Source organism: Letharia columbiana, assembly GCF_014066305.1.
Source record: "Letharia columbiana isolate WasteWater2 chromosome Unknown Sc0000041_s0, whole genome shotgun sequence".
Lineage (NCBI taxonomy): Eukaryota > Fungi > Ascomycota > Lecanoromycetes > Lecanorales > Parmeliaceae > Letharia > Letharia columbiana.
The window spans coordinates 288,684-310,066 of NW_023501085.1; the positions used below are offsets into that span (position 1 = coordinate 288,684).

General features: G+C 37.1%; 2 protein-coding genes across 2 annotated transcripts; both read right to left on the reverse strand.

Annotated features, from left to right (window-relative positions):
* Positions 1-5,433: 5,433 nt before the first annotated feature.
* Positions 5,434-7,772, reverse strand: HO173_009615 (uncharacterized protein; the record flags this gene model as incomplete). Its single annotated transcript, XM_037311505.1, has 3 exons — positions 5,434-6,111; positions 6,172-6,410; positions 6,467-7,772. 3 exons carry the CDS (start codon positions 7,770-7,772, stop codon positions 5,434-5,436), a joined length of 2,223 nt encoding a protein of 740 aa, XP_037161661.1.
* A 6,761-nt stretch (positions 7,773-14,533) lies between these two features.
* HO173_009616 (uncharacterized protein) lies at positions 14,534-16,468 on the reverse strand (the record flags this gene model as incomplete). The annotated part of the gene is made up of 1 exon (XM_037311506.1): positions 14,534-16,468. The coding sequence occupies one exon, from the start codon at positions 16,466-16,468 to the stop codon at positions 14,534-14,536; it is 1,935 nt and encodes a 644-aa protein (XP_037161662.1).
* Positions 16,469-21,383: the final 4,915 nt, after the last annotated feature.

A 21,383-nucleotide genomic window follows, 5' to 3' on the forward strand; every position in this document is an offset into this window, starting at 1 on the left:
ATTAGAATTAAGATAAAATCTAAGTAGAAAAGATAGATAGTTAAAGAAGAAAATAAGATTAATTCTAACTCTAAAATAAAGCCTTAACGTTAATTATTTCGTATATCGCTAAGTCTATAACTTAAGCTAGATGAATTTAATAAGTATAAAATTATTATAATCTCGAATAACGATGAGGATAACTTTAAATATACCTCGAAGGAGATTTCTTATAGCGATAACTTTATTAAAGAAAAAGAAGACTTTATTAAATAAGAAGAAGAAGAAGAAAAGTAAGCGGGGTTAAAAGGTATTTTTAATAAGGGTATAGATAAGGGTAAGAATAAGGATATATAGGATATACTATAAGACGATAATTTCGATTTTATAAATAACTCGTTCTATTTCTTAAGAATTCTTATATCGAATTTAATAAATTTAGAGTCTTACTATAGACGATAATCTTTTTCTCTTAAGATCGTTATTGCTTAAGTCGATTAATAAGAAATATATAAGAAAGAAGAGAGCGTTTTAAAAGAGTAGGGAAATAAATAATAGAAGACTAGTACGAAGACTGATCGTAAGCGAATAATCTCTATCAGTATATATAACAGAATAAGGTAGGGCTGAGCTTGAAAACCTTGAATTTGTATGTGCAGTCAATCATAAATTCAGGGTCACTACGCTCTTTGGTTAGACCGGCTGAGTCATCGCGGATAAATAAATTAGCGTCCGCAACCATCAAAATCTCGCCCTCCCGTGTCTCCCTTATCAAAAATAGGTGTACGTTATTCACGAATAGAATAACTTTTTTGTTGTCTATTGAAATTTTGAGATTTTTTTTTAAATTATAAAGCGTCGTTTGCGCTTTTCATATTTTTAAGAATTTTGAAATTTGGTCCTATGGTTATTAATAAGCAAGGAGTCTAAATATCGCTCACCAAAGTTCGCTCACTAAAGATCGCTCACCTATTTACTCGATAGCCCTAATCAAAAAAAAATTATGAATTTAATTCATAGGCCTTTACTCGTTATTTATAAATAGTTATCTAAGAAGTAGATTAAGCTATTATCTAAGAAGACTCGTAAATATAGCTCTACGCTATCGATTTAGCTCTAGATTAATTTATTAATATAAGCTAATTACGTAATCGATATATTGATATATAAAGACGATATTATAGTTTTTAAAGTATATATATATAGCCCTTAATAGTTTAATCTTCTATCTCGCTTAATTCCCTTTTAAAGAGATATTTTACTTCTCTTTTACTTATAATTAGAAGCTCTATAATAAATTAGTAATTTCGATATTACTAGCATATTATTAGATATATATTAAAAGAGACTTATTAAAGTATACTACTTCTATAGTAAGTAAGGCTTCTATTTTCTTAGTAAATTAATAGACGACCTTAAAAAACCTCGAATAACGTGTTTTTAAACGAATTGGATTTATTCGAAGTTTAGAAATTACGCTTATATCTTACTTTTTAGTATTTAAAAATCGATTGCTTAGACTCTTATTATTCAATAACTATTTTATATAAGACCTACCGAGTACGCTCCTCTTATGATTTTATTTATAAAGATCTTTTTAAGGTAGTACCGCTGTCACGGTACGCCAAGACCTTGCCTCGCCTTAGGGCTAGGGCTACCTAGTGTGGCTTGGCACCACACATATCTGCCCTGCAGGCACATAGAATAATGAACATCTTTTTACACCACCATGAATTCATGACCCAGTCATCCATTTCCTTGACAATTGGTAGCAACACCTAACCCAGGTCCTCCCAAGTCGTCTATATCGTCACTCGACCAGTAGTCACAATATACCGACAGTCAGCCCCCCGCGCTTCCGCTACGCAATCAGACAATTAGGCTATTCACCAGCCTACCAGACCACACAGTCAATCCTTTCATTAGGCCATTTGACATCACATCATGCCTCCCAAGAAGGATAAGACTCGGCAGCCTACTGTGGAACCTGAAGGCTCAAATAACGGAGAAAGTAGCGGAGAAAATGGCGGAGAGCTGGTTAACACCAGTCACACTACTATGACAAATCCGGCCAACACATCACCATCGCTCCCAGTCCTCCCAGGCTTCTCAGAAGAACAAGTCAATAGCATGATGGGCCTTTTTCAGAATATGCTACATACGACTCTACAGCAGTTTCTTCCTCACAATCAAGCCCCTACATTATCGACTCCGCTCTCCACAATCGAAATGACGCCCCCATCTCAAAATTCCTCACCTATCACTACCACTACGTCCCGTCAAGCCCTACGAGCTGAAGAAGTAGGATATTTTGATCCGGAGTATCAGCAAGAGCATGGAAGTACCCTGGGCCCGGTTGTCAATGCTGGCAAGCATGTTTTCTACAAGGACGTCTACTTTTTCACGGATCGCCTTAAAGATTTGGCTGTACAGCACGGAGAAACCGACGTGAAATCAGTCATGACTGCATGCCTTCGTGGCTCTGCATTGATGTGGTACTCCATGGAGTTGACTGAATTGGAGCGTACCCTACTACGTGATGCAGACTTGGATAAGTGGTATACTACTCTGATTGGTCGATTCAAAACGAGAACAGCAGTGGCCCTGTCCCAATTAGTAGGACAAACGTACTCGTTAGCCGACATGAAGCATACCTCTCCCCGAGCATTTATTCAACAAATGCTCCACTTAGCCAAATCAGCCGAATTTCACTCCACATTCAATCAACTGACGCTATTATGGAATCAATTCGCTATCAATCTACGACGTGATATACCTGAACCCCGGCCAAGTACGTCATTACGTCAATTCATGGAACAGGTAGACAGCAAGACGTCTATTTGGCTGGAGTTGGCACAGCGACAGTCGTCTCCGCAACAGCAATGGCAAAATAAGCCTGCTCTCCAAAATTCTTCACCGAGCCACCATACAAATGGACAGAGAAACTACCCTCCACAGCAGCAGTCATTCAAGGGAGGTAACAATCGATTTCCACCAAGGGTACCAACTGGTGACAAAAGCCATGCATATCTCGCTGACGTCACACCGGATGGCTATGCGATCTATGAGGAAGATGAGGAGGCAAATCAGGAGCATCATGGCCAGTAGCAACCATGCATTTTGATTGGTCAATGACATAGGCCACGAGGACGTGTCTTTTTTTCATTCTTTTGCGGGCATGTTGTCACGGTACGCCAAGACCTTGCCTCGCCTTAGGGCTAGGGCTACCTAGTGTGGCTTGGCACCACACATATCTGCCCTGCAGGCACATAGAATAATGAACATCTTTTTACACCACCATGAATTCATGACCCAGTCATCCATTTCCTTGACAACCGCGTTATTCATCGATCTCGCTATCGCCGTTAATAGCCTTAATCGATATCGACTATTTAGTATCTTATAGAGAAAACTATTAATAATTATTTATTATTAATTTAAAGTTTAGTGGCTACGGTTCGGAAGTGATTTAAGAGACCTCGATTAATTAAATCGCATTATTTTAATACTTTCTATCTTATAAAAATTATGAAATATTAAAATTAGAATAATTATTTCTATTATTTTAGAGTAAAATATCTCTTTAGCTATTACTTCCTTATTTGATAATAATTCTATTTTAAATTAAAGCCCCTTAACGCTTCGATGATATACTCGAAGAGAGTATTATAGCGAATCTAGAAAGTATAATATTACTATCGCCGCCGCCGATATAAAAACTTCTTCTCCTCTATATAATAAAAATATATATTATTAAATTACTCTATAATTATATAACTAATTTCATAGCGGACTTTAAAACGCTCGAAAGAGTGGTATTTAAAGTATCTATTATTTATATAACGTCTTAAACGATTAAGAGATAAGTATGCTAGATAATTATAAAGAAATTATATTATTTATATATTTAATTATTTATAGTACTTACTTGCTTATAGTACTTACTTTCTTATAGTACTTATTTACTTATAATACTTACTTACTTATAGTACTTACTTACTTATAATACTTACTTACTTATAATACTTACTTATAATACTTATAATACTTACTTACTTATAGTACTTATTTATAATACTTATAGTACTTACTTACTTATAGTACTTACTTATAATACTTATAATACTTACTTACTTATAATACTTACTTATAATACTTATAATACTTATAGCGCTTACTTATAGTACTTATAGTACTTATAGTACTTACTTATAGTACTTACGTTATTATAGTAATACTCTAATATCTATAACTCGATGTTAAGCTATTACTCTTAAAGGCCTATAGTTTAAATTCAGCTATAGTCAAAATACCCCTATAAAAAAATATATAAGCTTTATTCTAAAGAACTATATTAATTATATAGTATATTTTTGATTTTAAAGCTATTTTTTTTACTTTTTTTTTTATATATAAATTTTAAAGAAAATTTATTTTTATTTTTTTTTAAAAAATTTTTTTTTTATAAAATTTTTTTTTTTTTAAATATTTTATATTAATTTTTTTTTTTAAAAAAATTTTTTTTTTTATAAAAAAAAAAAAAAAATAATCCTCTTTTTTATTTTTTTTTTTAAAAATATATTTTTTTTTTTATATTTATATATATTTTTTTTTTTTTATTATTTTTTTTTTTATTAATAAATATAATTTTTTTTTTTTAAATAAATAAAAAAAATAATTAATATATTTTTTTAATAATAAAAAATTTTTAAATTTTTTTTTTTTTTTTTATTTTTTAATTTTTTTTTTTTTTTTTTTTTTTAATTTTAAAAAAAAAAAAAAAATATTTTTTTATATTTAAATATTTTTAAATTTAAAAATTTTTTAATTTTTTTATAATTTTTTTTTTTTATTAAAAAATAAAATTTAAATAAAAAAAAAAAATTTTAAAAATTTTTTTTAAAATTTTTTTTTTAAATTTTAAATTTATTTTTTAATTTTAAATATAAAATAAAATAAAAAAAAAAAAAAAAAAAAAAAAAATTTAAAAAAAAAAAATAAATTAAAAAAAAAAAAAAAAAAAATAAAAAAAAAAAAAAAAAAAAAAAAAAAAAAAAAAAAAAAAAAAAAAAAAAAAAAAATTTTTTTTTTTGCTTGCTGACTCATTTGTACGGATGCTGAGTTGCTTGTAAGGGTCTTCGTAACTGGAGGCTTGAAGCGAGGAATACTTTAAAAAAGATTGGGGCTTGTTTAGTCGAGACGCATTAACGAGAATGAACTCGGTTGGTCTATTACATGGGGTAGCGTAGGTGAAAAACTTGTATTAGAGGTCTCTGACCGTTGTAACTATCGAAGTATGATGCGTCCCAGCTCCTAAAAGAGTCGTCCAGCGTGCGATAAATTGAGAAATCACGGGGAAATTAGACGAATTGCAGAGCAACTCCAATCGACAGATCAGGGTTTCCATGGTCTAGCAGCTCAACGCTGTCTCGGTTGAGCCGGGGCTCTGGAAATCTACCCAGCAGAATACCCACCCCTCCTCCTGATCCTAGCGCCCTGTCGTCTCAACCTTGTACCCGTATCCCCTTGGTGTAACGTCCTTATGTGCTTGCCCAGGTTATCCGAACGGCTTAGGTTAGCACCGCATCCAGGCATTGTACATAGAAGCCCCACCGCGTTGCCGTGATCGCGCGACGTACGCATGTGACGACGTAGATTGGAGGTACGGTCGCGCGCAGAGCCAGTAAAGAGCGCGGGGCAGAGGGGGCAGTGTGTGACTTCGGTGCGTGGCAAGGAAGGAGACTGAGCCGAGAAGGACGACTCGGGCGATGTGGTTGAGCTAGGTTGACTTGCGGGTGAGTATCCAGTGGTGAAGGTTGGAGATGCAACGGTGGATGGTGATGAGCCGATGAGCGTCTGATTTTCGATGGAAGATGGCGTTGGGACGCTCTCAGCCCACGTCTGCTTGATGCCAGGCATAGCGTTGACATTGGTGTCGCGTCGATGGCGAGGTACGATATGTTCAAGCCGCTGACGATTGTCCATCTCCACGACTGAAGCCAAGACCGTGTCTAAATCCGTAGCATAACATCGATCGCGCCAATTTGGGCCTGCTTCATGCATGATGTGGTCACAGATAGAAGCGATAGTGTCAAGGTATCTCTTATAGATCTGTGTGGATAGGCAAGACGGCTATATTTCATCATCGATTAGCAAAAGTCTCCACGAGGTGATTGTATGAGTGTTGCCGACCTTGCCATTTGAAATCAGCGAGACCTCAACCTCGCGAACACTGCGTAGCGATCCATTACTGAGCTCCATGGCGGTATAACTGATAGTATCGTGAAGCGCTTCGATACCGTCGCAATGTTGAAGTGGAAGGATTATTGTCTTCAATATCTCTTCAATATTAGTGAGATGATTCTGAGCGTACCAAGGCAGATGGGTGGGGTATTTTCTGCTCCTTTCCAAGATACCGGCATACTCAACTCCTACAAAGTTAAGTCAGATCAGGATGTGATGAACAAGTGTTGATAAGTTGGCTTACCATCAAGGAACCTTGAGCACTCTTGAAGGACTACCCCATCTTTGAGAGAATTCAAGGTTGACATCGAAGCTGGCTTCGTCGGCCGTCGTGGTGGTTGCATATCATTGGTGCCTAATCGCTCGAGGCCAACAACAGGCCTTCGCAATGGCACAAGCGTTCCACTCGTCTCATCGAGAAAATAGTTGCCACAGGATGATATTGCTGATGAACCCTGAGGCCACCATAGTAAGTTCACGAGCTGAATGAAGAGTCGCGCGTCGCTCTCATTCAGCATCAGGCTTTGCCAGCTGAGGACATCCTGAAAGAACTCGTTCCAGCAATGCGAGCCATCCTCTCCGTGCGCGAGGTACGCGGCCCCGCAAGCGACGTGCGCCAGGGCAAAAACAGCGTCGAAGGTCCGTGGGAGGACACCCTGGAAGACGAGCTGTAAGGTTTGAGCTCCTGTGTCGAATAGGGATCGTGGGGACAACTTTGAAGCGCGCAGTACAATATCTGGGGTTGATTGGCATCTCCGCATCCACTCCTCGTTCAAGACACGCACCATCTCACGAAGTTCCTCGACCTGCAAGTGCGTTGACAACGTTACACCGTCACAGAGGGTGCCATAATTTTCAGACGACGGCAGAGACTTGTTATGGGCCGGTGTGACATTACCCTGGAACGAGTCGTGTTCAACGGATTCAAACGACGGTACTGTGTTGGAGTCACTGTACGTTGGATTGACCGAACCGAACTCGGCAGGTAGCGATGTATCAAGTCCGGCACTCTGGTAATTGAATGAACCCGGGATAATTGAGACAGGGGACACAAGCATCTCCTCCCATGGCTCAACATCATGTCGGGCGGCGTCGAATTGAGCACCAATACCTGTCAAAGGGTTGGCAGGGTTTGCGGCTGCACCTTTAAAACGCGGTTCCCCGACTAGAAGGTGAACATCCAACTCGCAAGGTTGGACGGCTGTACCTGCCTCCTGCGTATATCGTGGTAGGTAATCCATGTCCTGGGAAGTATGAAGCGTGGTGCCATCCATCTCGTATACAAGTTCGGTTTTCTTTTCGGAATACGATGCACGACCATGGGCATGGCTGCTGCTGTCTGCAAGCTCAGCGCGCGTTGAAGTCACGTAAGACGTATCTTCCATCTCGAATCGCCGTCGTTTAGCCAGCCACGAATCGAAAGAGTTCGTTTCGTATGCCGAGGACGATTTAGAAATCTTGTGCCGGGAGTAGCTTTTGAGGCCTAGGTGCTTGAAGAACGTCACGGCACGCTTCAGCTTGGAGTCTTTCCTTTGGACCTTGGGTTGCATAGGATCTGCGCAAGATTCCTCGGGTGCCACAAAGCTTTCGGGGCGGCAACAGTATGGGCACCAATACCATGCGTTCGAAAGCCAAGGACACTCTGAAACGTGTTGTAAGGTAGAAGCCAAATTTTCGAAACTTTCACGACACCAGAGTAATGGGCACCTCAGGTGCTCCTTTGCCGTGACGTCTGACGGGTGACCACAATCACCGCCACGTATATATGCCACCCAATGCTGAAAAGCCATTTGACGTTCGCCTTGCGAGAGAGCATGGCTGGGTACTCTTGGGTCCATTTGGCGAAGGTAATGCTGCAGTCTATTGTTGCAGTGTTAGCGGACGTTGTTCGTCTTCACAGATACTTTACTCACGCGCAAGGTACTCTCTGAGTATAATTAAGGGCCGTGTGTGCAGACATGATGCACTGCGGTGATAGAACGGATGGAGTGGGAGCCAGCTGATTGTAAAAATGGACTACTCTGTAGCCGTGCAGTAAAGGAGTATGTCATTTAGATAGCGACGAGCCTGCGTGCTGGAGACAGAGTGGCAGAAGGACGGCCATCAAGAGAGCGATCCCATTGTTGAGCCTCAGTCTGCAAGCGGCATGCGCTGCTGGAGGACTTTGTGAGATTCAGTAGATTGGGGAGCTCGAATGATTGTCGTCCTGCCGAGATTCAGGTTCCTCGTATTGACATGCAGGAAGAGAGATCCGGGAGGACTCTGTTAACCTAGCTAATTCAAGTCATCGCTTCGATTGGCAAATGAGAGGGCGCCATCCGGAAAAGAAACTGGAGGGTCTGACTCCAGAAGGTCTAGCCGGAGGACTCGTGCCAAATGGCCCTGCATGGCCGGGTCCCATTCTGTAGATACCGGCGGATAAAAGCAAGCTTACTCCAGGACAGGAAGAAAGGTAAGCGACTAGTGATTCACCAGAAAGTCCTTCTTCATCCTCACTACCAGCACTGGGTTGTGTTTCCATCCAGGATTGATGTATTTGGGTACCTTCATGCACTTTGAGCGGCAAGAAGCAACGACCATTCAATAGGAGCGCCAATCGTTCAGGCATCAGATGAGGCTACCGAGCTAACGGCAGGCGTTTCGGTGTGTTGTCACCGGTGGCGGCCGAGTCCTGTGTCGGGACAAGGAAACACGAACGTCCTTGGCATCCTACCCTCTTTCTCATCCGACAACATTGCGTGTATGATTAGAGATTGAATCAATTGTGCGTATGGTTCGAGTCACGGGGTAGTATTGTACTAGATTGAGGACGCGTTTAAAGTGATTGACGAGGTCCAAAGGAGCAATCCTAAGCAATAAAATTGTTAGAATGCGACTCTGAGTGCCTATGCAGGCCTGGCCTTACGAATAGGCTTGCTGCAGCGTTCCAATAATATCTTCGTCATCCACCGAGAAGCCTGCCAAGAGATTTCTTTCGCGCAGGGTGCGTCACACGGCAGGGTTTTGAGCCGGCAAAGCTTCCCTAAAGATCTGATGGTGTTGAAAACATAGTGGGGGCCTGCCTCGGGACGAGAGGCACGGACTGAGCGAGAAATAGTTTGCTGAAGACATCCTGAGAAAATCTTCTTTCAGATGGTGAATGAGAACAGAGGTCCATTTAAAAAGGGGTCGAGGGAGCCGACTATACATATAGCACAAAGCAATTAACATAGCCACCTTCTGAATGATGCACTCATCTTAATAGCCCATATACACAGCCCTCAACCGCAAGGCTGTGCAATCTCCAGAGGTCGGAAAGATAGGCGTGGGGTCCCCAGCCTGCACGTCGAGCCAATGAAAGCGGGTTGCGCAAGCACCACATAAACCGGGCGTCAAAGATCGACAGGGAAGTGCAGGGCCGAGACGTTCGAAAGATTAGCTTATGCATGAGATCTGCCGTATCTCTGCATAAGCGAATCCCACCTCGTGATGCAGTAATTTCGGCGCCATGAACATATCACCTAGCTACAGATTGAACGCATGACGACCGATATCGTACAGACCAGAACGTGCCCAAGCAAAATTACAACGAGTCCAAATTAATGTTCCGGACATATTCTTCGCATTGAAAAAACAACGATGGTGGAGACGATAGCGAAAACTGTACATAATGCAGGTAATACTCGCTCTTTCCCATTTCATCTTACCCTGCATGCTCACTGCATATTGGCTTTTCCGAATCGAGCAGGTGCGCTGCGAGGCCAAGAGCGCAATTCTCCGTAGATGCTAGACTAAGGAGTCTTTGCAGAGGAGAGAACTCTCCAGTAATGCTAACAAACGAGCAGGTCCTGTAGTGTTTCTGATAGCCCATGATCGAATATAAGCAACAGCCGTCGTCGGATATGCACAATGTTGTATGAAACATCGAGTTTCCGCGCCAGTGTCAGACTTAGCGTGTTCATAAATGTGGAGTGCTTGGCATTGCGACTTGCTGCCTCCGCCCCTCCTTCCACACAGCTGATAGCCACGATAACATTTCTCCAGTCGATCTGCTCCAAGAGAGAAACTCACAAGTCTAGCACCGGTTTCAGCCATGGACTTTCGCTTGCCGTTGCAAAGATTCTCACAAGTTCACATTATCCATTTATTGAGTTCGAGATGCTGTTCCTGATAAAAATAAATATAATGGTGTTTTGATTAGTAGTATATATTAATTTATATATTAATAGTTTTAATAAGGTTTTTATATATAATATGCTATAATTAATAAATTTATATTTTAATTTACTTTATATTTTATTCTATATATTAATTATTTAATTATTATTAATAAGGTAATTATAGTCTAATACGTTATTAAATTTAAAAATATATATTTATATATAGTATATAATCATTTTCGATTACGATAACGATTATTATATATAAACGAAATCGAATAATAAAACCGTTGATCGTTAACTATTCTCTAAGAATTCGATATTATCATATAACGACGAGTCTTACCCTCTCATTAAATAATATCTTCTCTCTCGCTAATTAATAACTCTTCTCTAATATTATAAATATTCACTTCCTATAAACGGTTACTTTTAAGATTTATAAAGATTTTCTATAAAAGATTGATAAGTTAATCTAATATACTTAAAATATTTTTAATAGAGTTAGTAAGTAATAAGTAATAGTTATATATCTTTTAATTGTATCGACGTATAAATAAACTTAATTAATTTTATATCTTTATAAAATCGAAGAGAGCTTAATTTATTCTCGACTTTAGTTTTATAAATATTACTATTTCTCTCTTATATAATAATATATAATAAGTATTAAGTATTTAGAGTATATAAATAAAGGATTAAGCTTAACTTAAGAAATAAGAAAAGTTTGAGTATAATATAGAGTATAATAATATCTATTATAATAGAGTTTAAATTTTAATATAATATATATAGCCGTATTTTATAAGATTACGATTATCTATTATATCTTAATAGAATATAAATATCGAATATAATTAGATCAGTAGATAAAAACGGTTATACTCTGACTACGCCTTTTAATAAGAGAGATAATATGTGCTGGGGCGCGGGGCTACCCAGTAGTGGAAAACTTACCGAGAATGTGAGAAGACTGAGAAGACTGAGAAGACTGAGAAGACTGAGAAGACTGATTACTACTGCATAATACCAATTCTATTAAGGGAGACCCCTAAACCCCCTCCCCTCCGGGGCTCTCCGAGGGCCCTCCGGGGCTCCTGCCGGAGGGGCCGTCCTCGCAAGCTCGAAATTATTTACATAAAGCCCATTTTGAGATCGGTATGGGGTCGTCCGCTTCGTCAAGATCATAACTATAATCCCTCTGAAGAAATTCCTTACAACGATTATCAATTATAAACCGAAGTTGCTTATGAATAGCCTTAAGATCTCTATGCCGAATCGCCGTATATAACAAAGTCTCATGGTTGATCCTTAATTTGAGGCTGATCGGCCGCTATACACTGATCTTCCACAATATGAAATACGTAATCTAAGGCGTCTTGTAATTCGGTACTAATAGGCCCTTATAAGAATCGCTCTTCTTGAAGACGTATTCAATGTACGAGATCATCACACAAATCCTCGGCAACCTCTCGTTGAAGATGAAAATGACTTGTTTCGGCTTTTCCGTAAGCGCGTTTTAGAGCGTCGAGACCTTGATTTTTCCGTAGATGTGTATTGTAGACATCGAATGTAGGGCGTTTGATATCGGGGTCTGAGTACCGGGCTTGAAGATATCCATTTGCGTCTCGATAATACGTAGAGAATTAATGCCTTCGAGAGTAGTTTGGGGAAGATTTTAAGGTGTCGCAGGCTGAGGTTGAGATTGTAATGCGATATCGCATGAAGGTAATCGACGTTGCTATCGACTTTGGGCTTTTCTCTAAGATCGTAGCTGAATTTGAGAGTGTAACTGTGAGAGAGCGCGCTCGGTATTTTTTTTTGATGATTCTTTTGATGTCGATTTGCAGTACGTCGAGCTGCAGAGGATGCGAGGCCAAAATCTAAAATTGATTGAGACATGTTACTTGTAGGATGACGAGAGAAATAGAGAAAATTAGAGAGAAAATTGATGTTCTTAGTCAAGACTCACTAAATCCTTAGTTACTTCTCAATAAGGTAAGAGTTTCCCAGAATAGTCTCACAGCGAGGCTTGGCACGAAGTGATTTTATTCTTAGTTAGAAGAAAGAAGCTTTTCATAATAAATAATATAAATATATATATATATATTTAAAATATATATATATATATAATATTAAATAGATATATACTTTAAAATAGTTATTATATATTATGCTGTTCCTGATAACTACGACATGATATCGTAACAGAATCAGACATAGCTAGCTTTACAGTCGATTCTTGATTACCCAGCAACGTTGGAATCGTGAAATCTATCTAAGTAACGACAACGTTCAGGTAATACAAGTGGGATGTGGAGCAAGTCCGCGACGCCCATCATTTGCTACATTTATGAACACGCTAAATCACCATCTTGGCAAAGATCTTGGCAATTCAGAGCCGCAAATTCAAAGCCAAGGCATTATTGCGACGCCCTATACTCCTACGCTCCTTACGATCTGATGCATATACGTTTTTAGATCTCGTGTATAATAGATGCATGAGCTTCACGTGTTGAACGTTGATCTGGTGGACAATGCGTATAAAATTCGATACCAGCCGTTGAACCCCCAAAAGCCCACGCTTAGTAGCCAGTCCAACCGTCCAGCGCAGCGTTGTCGAATGAAACCCTGCAACTATTTAGGGCTGAGAGCCCCACAAGCTCAATCCAATTCTTGGTCCCCTGACGACGGTCATTGTTGCCACGACGACAATATGAAAATCGTAGCTGGTGGTAGGGTCCATGGAAGAGAGCGAGTGGCCATAGCTGTCAGCCTGTCACGGGTCTTTCTTTTGGAAAAATACTTGTCCTTTGACCCTTCGACGCCGGATCCAAGCCATGTATGTTTCGTAGATGTTGTTGCAGATTGTCCGAGCGGCTGAAAGGATTGTGGCAAACTTCACACTTGAACCGAGCATCTTGGTTGTGGTGCAGGGCTGTCCTTTTGTGTCGCTCGAAGTTTGTCCTCTGGGAGGTTCCTGTGAAGGAAGCCTTGCAGGATGGGTCTGGGCAATAAGAGGCGTCCTCACTTCGAGCCAGGGAAGTCTGGCGCGAAGAAGAAGAGGACGATGAGGATGCATCGAGCTCGGCTGGAGATATGGCGGTGCTGGCGGTCGGCGTATGAGCATTGCAGGTCACGTTGAGGTTGCCGAGTGGTTTAGCAAGAGGGATCTGAAGTGCATGACCTCGGCAATGGCTGAACTCCGAGGCCGTTGCAAGCACCGTCCCCAAAATGATCTCGTAGAAGTGATTGCGCCAATGTAGCCCCCATTCTTGCATAACCGTGTCACAGAGATTTTTGACAACGTTCAAGTATTTTTGTAGTAGCTGAGGAGATTTGGAATACGACTGACATCACTTAAAAAGAAGCTCGATGTCAGAAGGATGGGGTTTTAGCTCACTTTGCCTACCCATACGAGCATGACCTCGACGTCTCGAGCACTGTGCAGCAATCCACGTCGGAGCATATTTTGGGTTTCTGTGACGACTCCATGGAATACTTCTAGCCCCTCCCATTCTTGGAGGCGCCCGATGATGTTGCTATCCAGCATTTTAATGCCAGGCACGTGTTGCTCGATGTACAAGGAAGAATGCATATGGCGATTAGCGAGGTTTTCAACAATGATGGCGTGCCCAAAATCTAACAGAGGTTAACAGATCAGTAAATTCCATTACTGCAAGATTGAGAGACTGACTATCAAGAAATTCCGTGCATCCCTTGATTATCATGTTTGATTGAAGTGTTCCGGGCAACCTAATCTGTTTAATGTCGGTCGTGGAATGTATTCGACTTTTATCACCCTCTTCTTGAATATTCACGTCTACACCCGTAGATGACAGATGGCGAACTAGACGAACAAGCGTCGCCTGCTCAGCAGGCAGGAGGACGTCGTCGATGAAAAGACCTTGGAACGATGACGATGTTGTAGATCCATGCGGGTCACACAGCCGACTCATGACTTTAACGAAAGCCCCTTTTTCGATCACGTCAGAGAGAAGGTGCTGCCATTGAAACGCTTCATATAGAAAGGTATCCCACGAATATGCGTGATCATCTTTATGGGCGATGTACGAAGAAGCCACCGCCACATGCATCTTGCTCTGGAGACAGCTGTGGGATATTGGTGCTCAAGGCGAGTCTTTGGATCCATTCCTTATTCATAGCACGTATCACATCGCAAAGAGCCGAAATTTGTACATGGCTTTTGGGTCGTCCTTCATTGCGTGGAGACTCGGCAGGGTTGTAGAATGGCGACGGGGCCTCAGACTACGGTCGTCGAGGATGTTGGTGTAGTTCTGTACCAGCCACGAAGTTATTGGCGACACAGTGGTGTTGAAGGCACGGAAACTGCCTACGCGAGAGAGACCATCTGCGAATACTATGGCCAACACGTATTCAGTGAAAGTAATCGCTGAAGGGCTATGGTGGTTCCAATTATAGGTTTGATTGTGCGCTGACAAGTTTTTCTGAGAAAAGGCGCATGTTGTGGGACCAGTAGCATGAAAGATGCTTTCTATGGTGGAAGGGTCCCACGGCTCGTATCCTGGGCCGGTTTTTGGGACAGGAGGAGTGAGAGCTGCGAGCCAATCTGCATCTACTGCGATCCTTCTCCAATGGTTGCTATCCGGTAAATACTCTTTGTCCCTTTTGCTTGGACGAGTATGTAAGATATGAGCCTCATGTGGTGCTTGGCCATCGTAGGAAATGATACCATCGGTCCATCGCGCATCGATCGAGCAGCCGAAAGCGACTCTAGTGGATGTGTAGGTATCCCAAGGAAGTTCGACAAGAGCACCAGCAGTCGTGGCTCCAAAGTCAGGTGGAAGTTCGAACCAAGTAATCTTCGCATGATCTCGACGGCGTGCATTCAGAAGAATCTCTGGTAAACTCAAATTTGTTGTGTTGATCCAATAATCAAATGGCGGCACGACAGGGAATTCTATAGTTGTCTGCCCCTCCGAAAGATTTTGGCCAGGAGCGCAGCCTACTCGCACCACTGGAACCTGCGTTCGGAGTGTTGATGTACTCGTCGAGAAGAATTCGTAACGGGAACGATCGTGGAGGGCAGAGTAGCGCATCTGGAAGATTTCAGATTGCCACACGTCATTCAAAAGTTTCTGCAGTCTGTCCGTAGCTGCATGCGTTGTATACATCCAAGTCTCTAAGGATAGACCCCTAATGTTGCCAGATATCGTGTGAGTGGGCACGTATCCGAGGGGACTGTCAATGTCCATCCTGACTTGTCTAGTATCGGGGTTGTTGACCTCGTATAGCACATCGTTAACATTATAGATGGTGCTTGCTGTGAAATGGTCCCACAGTGAATGATACCCTCCTGCGGGACACACTGCAGTGCTGGTGGCTTTGAAGTTCCGACAGTCTGAGATACCCCAATCTTGTAATTGACCTTCATACGTTAATTGAGAAGGCCAAAAGTCATTGTTCGTGCCGTTTAAATAGAAGTCCAGGGTACCAGCTGCCCAAGCCTGTTGGCGCGGTATCATGAGAATAGCGCTTGCTGGGCCGGCAGTAGTGGCTAAGAGACCTGCAAGTAGCAAGGCGACACAAACGCAGAGCTTCTTTTTCTTCTTTTCAGAGATGCCATACCTCAGCGCTCCTAGGAAGTCTGGCGACCAGAAGTAGCTGATCTGGGTGAACGTGATGCCAGACCCCAAGAGGCCAAGAGGAATGCCGGAACCATACAATAGCTCGAAGCGGAGGATATCGAATAAGGCGGTAGCAAGACTGGCGACAATGAGTAACTCCTGCATCTTAGCTACCAGCTGTAAAAGAGCAATGGAGACGCTACTCTCTCCATGCATCGCTACCATTTGCGCGCCGATCCAGTAACCTTTGATATTGATGTACAACATTGTAATAGAAGCTGCCGCTGGTAGGAAATGAACGCCACACTTGCCGAGCGCGATCAAGAACGAATTTCTTATCGCCGGTTTCTTCCCTTCCATTTTGGTGTTCGACCTCATGAATTGGCGTACCAAAACTAATGACTCTAGCCCAACAGCGCGGAAGAATGCTTTGATCGCTGAAATGTGCAGTAAAGTCCAACTCAAAAAGGCGGCCTTCTTTCGCTGGAAGAGACCCATGACGATTGTCAAATTTGTACACAGTGGCCCTGAATGAATTGTAGACTCGCACGCGCAAATTGGCCAGGCCTAACGCTGGCAACGCACACAAATTTGTCGTGGTAAACAAGTATTTAAACTATTGGCATTCTATAGACTTCTGAAGGTCAGCAGAGCCTTAATGATCAGCCCCAATACCCCACTGACTATCATGTATGCAGCTCCACTGGCAGCCCAAGGTCAGCCTGGTACTCGTACAGCGCCATTGTACTTGTATCCGGACGTGGACGCAGACGCAGCGCATGTAAGATTTTACTGTTCATTGACGCGCCACTCGTAGCACCTCCGTAACGGTGAGCCGGCTGAGCACAAAACGACATGAGGAGCCCAATCCAAATAATCTGAACGCAGAACTGTCAGTCATGGTAGATGTCGGGAGCCTTGTTGATATTTGATGCCTGATCGTGATGCTCGCTTCCTGTCTTTTGCCACTTTATGCCAGGTCCACCTCTCGGAGAAGCTCCAGGGCCTAGAGGCCTGCTCCACACAGAATCTTGGACCGAAAAACCGCTCACAGGTACTTTGAAACTTCCATTTTAAAGTCGTAAGGCGGAGTCGCTGCCGGTTTTCGATATTGTGCTCGCTGCGCAGTCATCCTCGGCGAAGCATGAAGCATACACAGCCATGAAGTAGTTTTATGAAAAGGTTGTGCTCCACATTCTCGCATTAGCGCTTACGCAAAGGATGCGGGGACTTTTCAGATTCTCAGGTCTAAACTTCACAGATGCAACCATAATAGAAGAAACCCCGTCTGTGGAGTATCAATTGGTGGTCACGGAAGTCTTAGGCTTGAACGCGTACTGAAATCTCAGGAGCCATTTGACATGCCTCATCTGGAGCGTATTCGTATTCCTGAATTGGCTCTCTTACTTCGCAGCCTTGCGAACAACTCGCCGAGGGGTTTTTTTGAATGTCCTTACAACAGGCTGAGTTCTAAGCCTAATGCTTCCATCCGTCCGAAGCACACCCTATACCCTAGTCACTGCCGGAAAACCCTTGCGACGTCGTCCCGTGGCATCTATAACTCCTTATCCAAGTGTGGCATTTGATTTATATAAATATAGCGAATTTATTATTAATAAGAACTTTAATAAGTTTATTCGTAGTTATATCGTTAGTAAGTACTTATTTAAATATAATTACTTCTATTTTTACTTAATCTTATATAAAATATTATTAAATATTAATATACTTAATACGTAAGTAGAAGTAAGAGTTTTTAATTAATATAATAGCTCTCTAGTTATTTACTTTAATTAGTATTAGTTTATTAAATAATTTAAAGTTAATATCTAATTCGCTTAGAAGTCTAATTAATTAAATAACTTTTTTTATTATTTAAGTCTAAGTTATATATTTATCTTATAAGATAATAATATAATAAACTATTATCGTTTAGATATTTAATTAATTATCTTATTATAGAGTAAGAATATATAGACTTTAAGAGATTAATAAGTCTCTTAATCTAAGACTTAATTAGTATTTATATAGTCTTTTAATATATTAGCTATTTTATATATAATATTATAAGTTAATATTCTCTTTAGATAATAAATAACTTATTTAATAACTATAATATATTTTAAATTTAGATTATAATTATATCAGAAAAGAATTATAACGATAAAATAGATATTTAAACGAGTTTAAATTATAAGATATATTATCAATCTTACTATTAATTAATACTTTTAAATAACTTCTAATTTAGTCTTATCGACTAGTTTCTCTTATAATTAAATATTTACTATTATTAATATAGAGATAGATATATAATTAGTTATATTAAATCGTAATAGTATTTTTCTTAAATACGTCGTTTACGTAATTCGAACTAATTCTCTTTCTTCGATTTCTCTAGATTTTTATACTTAAATAATATAAGTATAGCTCTAAGATCGATTATAGCGAATCGTTTATAAAGATCTCTTATTTAAGTTTTAATATTAGTTTTAATTCTTTTAAATTATAAATTTAAATATTATTTATATATACGCTAATAATAAGTTATATTTTCTTATTAATAAAGAGTAAGTAATTAAATTTAATTAGATTTAAATTCTTTAAATATAAGAAAGTTTTATAGAGTAAAGTATTATTCTTATAGCGATTATTTTAAACTATATAGTACTTTAAATAGTAGATATATCTTATTATCTTTCTTCTTATATTCTTTAAACTATTTTATATAAATAATTTTCTTTAATAATATATTAAGAAATATAATAATAATATTTATTTACTTATAGTTTAGATCGTAGTATATTATAATTATAAATAGTATTTTAAATAATATAGATTTAATAATTAAGACGAAGATTTAATCGTAATTAATATTATAGATTTATTTAAAATCTTAAATTATTTAGCGTATTTTATAGAGAATAAAGTTATTAAGTTTCTTCTTTATCTTATAAATCTATCTATTAATAAGAATTAATATATTCTTTATTCTCGAAATAAGCTTTTAAGTATTTATTATAATAAAGAAATTTATTTACTTATTTATAATCTTTTTTTATTATTTAATATAGAGGCTAGTTATTATTTAATTATAGGTTAATAATTTAAAATCGTTAATCTTTATAGTAATCTATTAATATCTTATATTAGTTATTTACTAAATAGTAATAGCGAGATTAAAGATAAAATCGAAAGTTATAATAATTTAAATTCTTATAATTTAATATAGCTTATCTATAGTATAAAGACGTTTTAATTTAAGAGTCTTATTATACTTAATATAAGTAATAGCTCTCTAAATCTATATTTTAATATTACTTTATTTATTATTTAGAAGAACTTTCTAAAAAGATATAGAAGTTCGTTTTAGTCGAGAATTATATATTATATTAAGATATAAATCTAGATAAGTAATAGAGCTATCTCGAGATATCTCTTTAATATTATCGTCGTTAAATTCTTCTAAACTTATATTACTATCTTTTATATCTTTAACTTCTTTAATTTCTTCGATATTTTTATTAAAAAGAATATTTCTAATTTTATTTATATTAATAGAGCTTATATCGATATTAACGACGATCTTAGATATATATATTAATATACTATAGAGTTATTCTCTATATTAAATATATCTATTATATTATTATTAATAATCTCGACTAGTTAATAGTCGATATTTAAGATCATAATAATTATTATTTATAATTCGTTAAAATCGATATAAGAGAATTATTTTACTTATCGAGTAACTAAATTCTATATTTAAAAGATATTTATATCTTCGTAGTTAATTAGATAATACTTCTTACTACGTTTATCGAGCTTCTTATACTTTTTCTTAGATATATATATCTAGATAACATAATCGATAATCTTTATATAATCGAGATATAATTATTCGTCTATTTATATCTTATATAATATTATATTCTAAAGACGAGTAATAAAACTTCTATTTTTTTAATATATTTTAATATAAAGTAGTTTTAATTATAAATAGCGAGATAACTTCGAGTTAAAAAGTATAGCTCTTATTCTATTTATAATAATTCGATTTTATATCTCACTAAGTTTATTTTACTTAGACGTATAGAATATAATAAACTCTTATATAATTTCGAAGTTCTTAAAGTATTCTTTAAACTTACTATTAATAAATTCGATATTATTATTTAAACAAACTATCTTAATCTTATAATCGAATTTATTTTTTATCTAAGTTTTCTAATTACGAAATAATTTAAAGATTTTATTTTTATACTTATATATAAAGTATTAGATTTAAAAAATTACTTAATTAATTAGAAGTATATAATACTTAATTTTATTAATAGATAATATATTAAAAGATTCTTCTAAGTTCTATATAAATCTTATTAAGTTTTTCGAAGTATCTTATATTATACTCTTTTTAAAATCTTTTATATAGATTTAATTTTAAAATAGATCTTATATATTAATCTAACTCGAGGTTTCTAAGTTAATATAATATCTCTTACTTATATTAATTAATCTCTTAAAATTTATCTTATTTAGATATTTTATTTAATAATATTATAGCTTAATAGCTTTCTTATTAAATATTAAACTTATTATTAAAACTCTTATATTCTTTTAAATAAATATTAAAATCTTAATTATAGATTATAAGATATTAAGAATATAGATATTATTTATCTTCGAAGCGCTATTAATAAGCTTACTATCTTAAAAAATATAATAGTTATTATTAAGAAAGATAATTTTTAATTCTTTTTTATATAGTCTAATTAATCGAAAATAGTTTATATATAAGATTCGAAATATATAAGACTTTACTAATTTTTATAATATTACTAAATTTATTCTATAATAGCTATTTTATTTCGATTATATCGCGACTCTATATTTAAATAATAGTTTTATTAATTATTATAATATCTATATAATATAACTAATAATTAATAAACTTATTCTTATCGAAGAATATATAATTAATATAGTTTAAGTTTATTATTTATTTCATATATAATAGTAGATTAACTATTTATATATACTATATAGAAGAGAAAGTAAGTTAAGAATTCGTATAATAATTCGTTAATTATTTTATTCTCTAAGAGAATTAGATAAAGAGTTAAGAATATTTTTAATCTCTTAACTTATCTTATTATTTAATTTTAGACTAACGTTAAGCTAAGATATTAATTAATTTTCTATATTCTCTTATAGTTCTTATAATTTAGTTATTTTAATTAAGAGATAATTAAGAGACTTAATTTCGAGCTCTTTATTTATTATTTCTTTATCTAATTTAGATATTAAGCTATTAACTAAGTAGTTCTAATACTCTTTATCTTCTATAGTATTCTCTATTATCGATTATAATATAGACTATTACTAAAATATAAGTATAATTTTAATTTAT